This window comes from Propithecus coquereli, unplaced genomic scaffold (assembly GCF_000956105.1).
Source record: "Propithecus coquereli isolate 6110/MARCELLA unplaced genomic scaffold, Pcoq_1.0 Scaffold827, whole genome shotgun sequence".
In the NCBI taxonomy this organism is placed as follows: domain Eukaryota; kingdom Metazoa; phylum Chordata; class Mammalia; order Primates; family Indriidae; genus Propithecus; species Propithecus coquereli.
In genome coordinates, this window is record NW_012154474.1 from 60060 (window position 1) to 68507 (window position 8448).

At 68.7% G+C, this 8448-nt stretch overlaps 1 protein-coding gene across 1 annotated transcript in view; it reads left to right on the forward strand.

Moving 5' to 3' along the window:
- The window catches only part of NKD2 (naked cuticle homolog 2 (Drosophila)), a 13244-nt gene extending 6910 nt beyond the window's left edge, over positions 1–6334 (forward strand). The window contains exons 3-9 of the mRNA XM_012663717.1: positions 1428–1488; positions 2364–2491; positions 3205–3300; positions 3709–3856; positions 3942–4026; positions 4613–4740; positions 5784–6334. Of these exons, the coding sequence (XP_012519171.1) occupies positions 1428–1488; positions 2364–2491; positions 3205–3300; positions 3709–3856; positions 3942–4026; positions 4613–4740; positions 5784–6334 (1197 nt within the window). The remainder of the gene's footprint in view (positions 1–1427; positions 1489–2363; positions 2492–3204; positions 3301–3708; positions 3857–3941; positions 4027–4612; positions 4741–5783) is intronic.
- The last annotated feature ends 2114 nt before the right edge of the window (positions 6335–8448 follow it).

Genomic DNA, 8448 nt, shown 5'->3' on the forward strand with positions numbered 1-8448 from the left:
TGGCGCCTCGGGGCAGTGGGAGGGTGGGCTGGGGAGCCCCAAGCCAGCCGCTTGGCCAGGAAGGCCCATGAGGAAGGGGTGCGGCCACCCCGAGTGGGGTCGGGTTAGAGGGTTTTATGTGGGGGGCTTGGGCTCCTTGGTGGGGGCAGGGCAGGGGTGGGTCCTGGGGCAGAGTTGGGGGGCCCTCAGGGATGTCGGGAGGTGGGGAGCCCTGCTCTGTGGGATCTGGCCGCTGAGCGAGTCGCCCAGTGGGGAGGGGGCGCACATCTGGCCGCAGCCCTGGGCAGACTTTATACGTTGCAATTAGAGCTCTTGGCCCTTCTAGTTAACCAGAGCAGGGTAGATTAGAGGGCATCTGTATGGAACCGGGACAGATCTGCCTAAATCACCAGTCTGGGAGACCAGAATGATTTTCCCCGCGAACACTCGCTGTTCCCTTGTTTGACCCTCTCTGCGTCTCAGAGGCGTCTGTCGATGTGGCTCCTAGAAAACGCCGTGTATTCTAAACCCGCGTTGCTGCGGGCGTACGTTTCCCCACGTTAGGGGGCTCAGCGCTGGTTGTTGGAGCCTGGTTGGCTGCGGGGTTAGCTGCCGTGTCCGCCTGGCTGAGGCCGCACCCCAGGGGACGGGGAGGCTGCACCCCGGGGGCTCTGGGCGCCGCCCTGGACCCCACGGGAGCCGGGCTGCAGCTTCACAGGCTGTTTTACCTTTACAGAAAAAAAATTAACCCAATTTCAAGTTTTGGGAGACTATTTGGTTTCAGCCCCACGTCCGCCTGGGCCAGCGCTGCTCCGGCTAAGGAGGACGCGTCTCCACGAACCTGAACGGGCCTCATAGGGCTGGAGCAAACTCTCAGCACCAAATGCGGTCTGGGGGCCGTCAGCGGCTCGTCGGGGGGACGTGGTCTGTCCAGTGCTCGATATTTCATTTCTTATTAAAATGAGCTCGAGCTCTGCTGCCCCTGGGCGAGGTCTGGTCAAGGGGCTCCCGGACGAGTCTGTCCGACTCAGCAGATGACCCAGCGGGGGCGACTTTCGGGCCTGTCGTGGATGGGGGCCCAGTCCCCTCCCTCTGCTGTGGCCTGGGGTGGCAGCCGGTCTGTGTGGACCCTCCCACCGTGCCCTGTGAGGGCCCTGGACAAGCTCTGTGGCGGAGGGACCTGCGTCCAGCGGTGTCCCCGACACTCTGCCACCTGGGGCCCGCTGGGCCAGGGCATCTGGGGCGTCAGGATGCGCTTGGGGGTGACCCTGCGGGCTCTGCAGCCCCCGGGAGACGAGGAGAGATGTGGGGCCTCGCCTGACCCTGCCAGGAGGGAACGACCAGGCCGCGGGCCACGGGGGCGGAGCAGCTGCGCAGCCGGCGGGCCATGCGTCAAGCGTCGGCGAGGAGGGGCTCATGTCCGCACTTACAGCCTGTCCTCCCCGCAGGAGCTGCCCAGCAGGGACCCCAAGGAGGGGCCTCTCCGGCAGGACCAGTGTCCCCTGGAGGGTAAGTGCCTCTTCCCCGAGCCTCCCGGACGGGCCCGTGCCAGGCACAGCCAGGAAGGGCAGGCCGTGCCCAGCCCTGCCCGTCAGACGCACTTAACCCCTTGGTGCACAGTCCCCCCCGGGGTCCCCTCGGGGTCCGCACGGACAGGCGCTTGGATCGGCCGAGCAGGGAGCAGAGGCCCCGTCTCGGCGGCTGAGCCCCAAGTGTGTGTTACGTTTGTGCACTGGAGTGTCCGGGAGCCCGTGTGAGGTGACCTGCGACCCCTCGGTCAGGTGTGGGTCGGAGGACGGGAGAGACGGTGGCCCGGCCTGAGCACTGCCACGCACTGCGCCGTGGTGGCGCCAGGCCTCGCCGTGGGGCGTCCCAGCCCAGGCGCAGACAAGCACCTGCCGCAGGTGCCGAGCTGGGGACGTGGCTTGGGAGGGCTGCAGGCGCTGCCTGTCCGTCATGGCCGGAGAGGCTGCGCGGGAGGCCACTGCGCCGACGCGCTCAGTGCGCGGGTGACCTGCGCAGACTGTGGAGTGGGGGCCGTGCGGAGGGAAAGGGAGGCGGAGGGCCGGGACCACCCTCCGGGGCCCCAGGGGGCTCCCTGCATGCTGCGCTCTGTGGCGTCGGCGGCACCTAAGACCCCAGGGCCGGTGTGAGGCACTGTGGGCTGGGGGGCCGGAGGGGGCTCCCGGCCATGGCCAGCCCGGGGGTGGGGCTCCCTGCCCTCGCATGGCTCCTCGACACCCCTCGTTCCGCAAGGATGGGCTCTCGGCCCCGGCCGTCCGGGAGGGATCACGGCTCAGCGCAGGGAGGGCGGCGAAGCCCTGGGGCCGGCCACATCCTGCCGCGTGCCCTCTGCCCCTGCACCTCCCCTCTCGCCCCTGCAGTGGCACTAACCCCGGAGAAGGCCGAGGGCCGGGAGGGCCCCGCACAGCTCTTCGGTGCGGAGGATGGCGAGAGGGCGGCCGCCTGCGAGGGCCCACGAGGACTGGGCAGGAAGCGCCTGCACATCGGCGTAGGTCTTCGCCCCTCACCCTCCCGCCAGCTCCCCTGGGTGGGCGGGCGGGCGTGTGTTGGCTCCGCAGTTCGAAGCCAGTTCGGGGCCTTAAATCGAGACCCGGACGTGCCGCCCATCAGCCGCATGGGGCACGCGGGATCTCGCCGTGAGTTTGGCCGGAACTGGCCTGTGTGGCGCTAAATCATCTGAGGAACCTTCCCCACCTTGGCACGTGCGGCGAAGCGGGACGACACCAAAGCCGACCTTCCGGCTGCCCCGCGTCCCCGCCCCACAGAGGCAGAGCCGCGGGAGGTCCCGCTTTCCCGCCGGGCCCAGGGAGGTCTCGGGTTTATGTCGCGATTTCTGGAGCCAACAGCTCCTGGCAGTCGGCGTGGCCTTGTCTCCTGGGTGACGCTGAGCACCAGCATGAGCCGGGCGGGTGTCACGCTGGGGAAACTGAGTCACAGGCACACAGCCAGGTCCCCACCAGGAGGGAGGAGCGAGGTGAGGACAGAGTCTGCAGAGCCCAGGGCTCCGGCCTCAGCCATGTGTCCGCCCTCTCCCAGCCACAAACTGGAAACCGAGGCCATCCCTGAGCCGTGTCCGCGGGAGACCCCTTGGCAAGGCCCCCGGACGCTGCCTTCTGTGGAGTCAAGGGTCACCCGGGTGATGCATGTGGCGGCTGAGGGCCCCACTGACCCCCTGAGGCCCCGCCCTGTGTGCGCCCCCAGGCCGTCCGGTGTGACGTCTCGGTGCAGGAGGACGACCGCCAGGAGTGGACGTTCACGCTCTACGACTTCGACAACAGCGGGAAGGTCACCAGAGAGGTAGCGCCGTGTGTGCGGCCGTCCGTCCGTAGGAGGGGCGGCTCAGGGCCAGGCCTCCCAGGTCTGGGGTCAGGCAGGCTCCGTGCACAGACAGACGTGGCCGTCCCCAGATGGGGACGCAGAGAGGGCAGTGTGGGCAGGACCCCCGACCCGGTCCTCACGCGGCTGGAGGGTCTGCCTGAGTGCTGCAGGGTGTTCCAAAGGCAGGACCACCCTTGGGCCACCAGAGGCGCAGGCAGGACTGTCTTTGGAGGTGCGACCCCCCCCGCTCAGATATGTGTCTGTGTCCGTTTCTGAGGTCGGTGTGGGATGCGGAGTGGACGGGGCAGGGTGGCCCGGGGGTGGGGCGTCTTGGAGGGAGGGTGGGTACGGTCCCCTCTGAGGCTACTGTGACGCCGGTGCCACCAGGACGTGTCCAGCCTGATGCACACCATCTACGAGGTCGTCGACGCCTCCATCAACCACTCCTCGGGCGGCAGCAAGACCCTCCGCGTGAAGCTGAGCGTCAGCCCCGAGCCCTCCGGCAAGAGGAAGGACGGCCCTCCCGCCGGCCAGGGTGAGTGAGGTCTGGCCCTCGCCGAGGGGCAGATGAGCGGGCAGAGGGGGCGAGCGAGGGGCTTCACACGAGGACCCTCTTGCAGACCGGGAGCCCACGCGCTGCAGGGCGGAGGCCGAGCCCGCCGAGGACCCCCGGGTGGCCGACAGGAGGCTGTCCGCCCATGTCAGGTGAGGAGCTGGGCCCGTGGCGGGCAGTCCGTTCCCCTGCCAGCCCCACATGCCGCCGACGTCCTCTCAGCGGGCCCGGGGTGGGCACCTGGGCACTGGAGCTCCGGGCACTACTGGCCGGGGTGAGGGCCCCGCCCAGTGGCCGGTGCTCCGGCCGAGCTGAGCGCCGCGTGTGTCTGAGACGGGCCTGGGCGGCCGTGGCTGGGTCGGCCCGGACTGCGGTCTGGACTCGCCCTGGCTCCGTACGGCCCTGCTCACCAGCTTTGGAGCCCACAGCGCCGGGTGTGGCGGGGGCAGCAGCCACCGTGGTCCCCACATGGCAACCACGAACATCACAGTGCGAGTCTGAGGCACATGGCGTGTAACGATGAGCCTGGGGACCTGGCGGGGACGCCCACAACCTTTCCTCTGGACAGCGTCCAGCCACGTCCACGCCCCGCGGGCCCGTCCTCCCGCCCTGTTGGGGACGTGGCGCTGGCCGGAGCTCCCTGGGACCCCCCGTGCCACCTGCTGCGGGTGTCCCACGGTCAGAGGGGCGCTGCTCGGGCCGCGGGCCGGCGGTCAGGCTGCCCTGTGCTCCCTACAGGAGGGCCAGCGCCGACCCCCAGCCCTGCGCGGTGCGGGGGCCCTGCTGCGTGGACGAGAACACGGAGCGCAGGAACCACTACCTGGACCTCGCCGGGATTGAGAACTACACGTCCAAGTTTGGCCCCGGTAGGTCCCAGAGGCCACCCCGGGCACCAGGCCCTGGCGAGGGCGCCTCACGGGGTGCTGGGGGTTCTGCAGCCTTGAGCCTGGGGGGCCTCCCCGCCCGGCACCCGGCTCCCTCCACACACCCAGACGCCACCTGTAGGCGCCTCCCACAGCAAGGCGAGCGCCCGTCCAGGTGTGGGGGCGCAGGGGGTTACCTGGACCGAAGATGGAAGACCGTGCTTGGGGTGAGAAGACGACATCTTAGGAGAGAATTGCAGCTCAGTCACAAGAGGCGTCACCAGCCGCGTGGCCGCCAGCCTGTCCGGTGCCTGCCCGGTGCAGTGGAGACTTTACAGGGCCGAGCCAGCTGTCCCCCAAGGCTGGTGGCCAGGGCCCCTCGCTGTCCCCGTTAGGAGCCCACACAGCGCAGGAGGGGTCGGCGCAAGCAATTCAGACATTTTTAAAATGTCTTCAGGAAGCTTATTCAGGCTGCTTGAAACGCCTCGGGCCAAGGGCGCAGGTGCTGGAGCAGCGGCGGGGTGGGGTCTCTGCGCATGGGGGTCGCGCTGCGCACACACTCCGGCCTCCTGGCGAGCTCCATGTCCTGAAGCGCTCACGCTGCGTGTTGTGGAGACGGCAGCCCTGGGTCCTTCTGCCGTCTGTTTTACGAGCAGAGTTTGGGGGAGCGAGTTCTGGGGGCTCCTTCGCTGGAGCATTTCCTGACACGGGGCGACTGTCTGCCCCGGCCCCCCAGGCAGGGTCCTGGCCCTCCCTGACAGCAGCCCCACTTACAGGACCCACCCTGGGGCCAGGGGTCTGCCTTCAAGGGAGCCGGGCAGAGCCAGGCAGCGGGTCACCTGTTTCCTGTGGGTGACAGCAGAGGTCCTCTGGAATGGAGCCGCCCTGGAGCCCGCTCCCGGCCGGAGCCTGGGCACGTGGCCGTCTGCACTGCCCTCCCCGCGCGGCCCTTGGTGACACGTGACTTTTGCAAAGAGGGGACAGAAACCTAACCCGTGTTTCCAAGCCCACACTCCGGGGCCTCACGCTCTGTCCCCTGCCCACAGGGTCCCCTCTGGCGCCGGCCAGGCAGGAGCACCACGCCAAGGCTGCACACCCGCAGAGCAGGTCCCGCTCCCAGGAGCCAGACACCCACGTCCTGCAGCACCGCAGGTCCCAGGTGCTGGCCGACCACGCCGCACTGGCCGCTGAGCCTGCCCGGGCCCTGGATACGCAGCCCCGGCCGAAGGGGCAGGAGAAGCTGCTGCTCAGGTCCCCCAAGGGCACAGGGAAGCCGCCCGGGCTGCCCGGCGGCAGCAAGCCCAGCAGAGCCTCCGGCCACTACCTGCCGGCCCAGGCCCCGCCGGACGCCCACCACCCCCCGCAGCCCCCGCCCTACGGCCACAAGCGGTACCGGCAGAAGGGCAGGGAGGGCCACTCGCCGCTCAAGGCCGCGCACGGCCAGCCCGGCGCCGTGGAGCACGAGGTGGTGCGGGACCTGCCGCCCGTGCTGGCGGGCGAGGGCCACGTGCTGCCCGTGGTCCAGAGGCACGAGCACCACCACGAGCACCACCACCACCACCACCACCACCACCACCTGCACCCCCAGCCCTGCTAGGCCTCCCCACCGGGCTTCCGGGCACCTGCCCGGCGGCAGATGTGGGCAGGGAGGCGGCGCCGGGAGGGACGCGGGGGCACTGCTCCCTCTCCCCGGGGCTGATTCCCAAGTGAGCACCGGAGCACGGGAGGGAGTCTCCGCTTAGACGCTCTTGGCGAGTTTTTCTCAAAGTGCCTCCAACCCCGGGTGCTGCGGCCGTTCCGGCACGGGGCGCGGCGGGGCCTGCAGCTAGTGAACGGCGCAGCCTTTTGTGTCATTCACCCATCGCGAAGTCACAGTGCTTGGGTAGCAGCTCTTCCTTGGCGTGCGGAGCCCTCAGCTGGACTGGGCCACCAGGACTCACAGCGGGAGACGGGCGGCCAAGGGAATTGTCCGGAAATGCCGGAGACGAGGCCGGGGGAGCGGCTGGGCCGGCAGACCCTGGTGTCACGGGTGGCGACAGTGGTCGGCGGTGGTGGGGCGGGGGGCGGGACTGGGGTGAGCGCGGAGCACGCGCAGGCTCAGGTGGGAGCCAGCTCCCCGACCTCTCACCCCGGGGGTCCCTCGTTGCTGAGGGCTACACCGCCGCGAGCTCCACCGAAGGGGGGACCAGTGCGGCCCCGTCCGCTGAGCCAAGCAGGTGGGGTTTCTGGCGCCGTGATGTGTGCGGGTGACTTCGCGCTGCCTCCTGGCGCTGCTTTTAGGGGTAAATGAGATTTATGGTCACCTGGTAATTGAGATATTTTTGAGGCATAATAAAAATACATGCATTTTGTAATACGTTGTACCCTGTATTAAAGCAATCTTTTCAAAGAGACACAGTGACTTGCATCTGTGTGGCCACGGGGTGCCGCGTGGGGAGTGTCCCTACACTTACGGAAGGAAAATTAACGCACACGCCCTCCACGGTTACGGGCAGGTTTCTCTTTCCACTTCACTGCCCTGAGAACCAAACCCCGAATCCCAGGTTGGGTCCGTGGCAACAGGAACCTCAGCGCCACTGTCGGGCTGCGTGGACCAAGGCTGGGCCCTGCGTGGGCAGGAATCTGCGCTGGAGCCCACGCGGCGGGTGCCGGCATTTTCTCTCCTCCCTCCAGACATCTGGGGGACTTGAGTGACCGACGCCTCTCCTGGGTGCTGAGGCCCACGTGACACGTCGGTCTCCAGGCCTCCACAGTGGCCGGCATTCGTCCTCGGGAAGGTGTGCGGGTGGCCCACAGCCGTTGGCCAGGTGGGCCTTGACCTCTGGCTTGCATGTCACGCGCCATGGCGGGAACACTCTGGAGGAACCTCCGGAGAGGCCAGGAGGACCGTACACACTTACCCCAGTGTCCCACTGCACCCTCGGGCCGGGGCTCGGCGGAGCGGCCGGGGCAGGGGGAGACTCTGTGAGCCCCGAAGTTCATTGGTTTTAAAAACAAAAACCGTGAGTGCCGGTGAAGCACGGCAAACACGGCAGAGCCGAGCCCGCGGCCGAGGCGCAGCCCCAGCCCCACTCCAGCCTGCCGGAATTCTCTTCCGCGGTTGAGTGCGATTCCGTCACGTCCTCCCCGCGTCTGGGCTGTTCACGTGCTTCTCTCCCGACGGAGGCGCTGGGGACGGGCTGGGCAATGTTCCCTGAGCCTGCCGTCCGCCAGGTTGTCTCCGCACCCTCGGGGTCAGCGCAGAGCCCGGCCGGCGGGAGGGGTGCCGCGTCGTCCTGCGAGCTCCGAGCGCCCGGCGTCACGGGCGGCTCTCATGGCCCCGTTGCGTCCCCTCCCAGCCTCGCACGGGACACGGGGGTGCTGTGGTGCCCCAGGGCAGCAGCCTCCCTGCTAGGTGTCCCCAACACCCCATCCCCAGCCTGGAACCCCAGGTGAGAGGTGGCACTCGGGGGACAGCCCTGAGCATCTGGTCTGACACACAAGCCCGACCCTGTCCCAGCACCAGGGAATTCCCAGGCCTCGCTCCAGGTGCCTGAGGCTGCCTGGCTGCACCCTTGACCCTGTGCTCCTGGCTCTGCGTGTCCGGGTGGCAGCGGGGGTCCCCGGCAGCCCTGGGGCTCCTGCCCCGCCCACACGTTCCCCGTCCTGCTGACCTGACTCCGAATGTCCCGTCCCACCACCCATGCCAGACGCCGGGACCCGGCTGCCCCA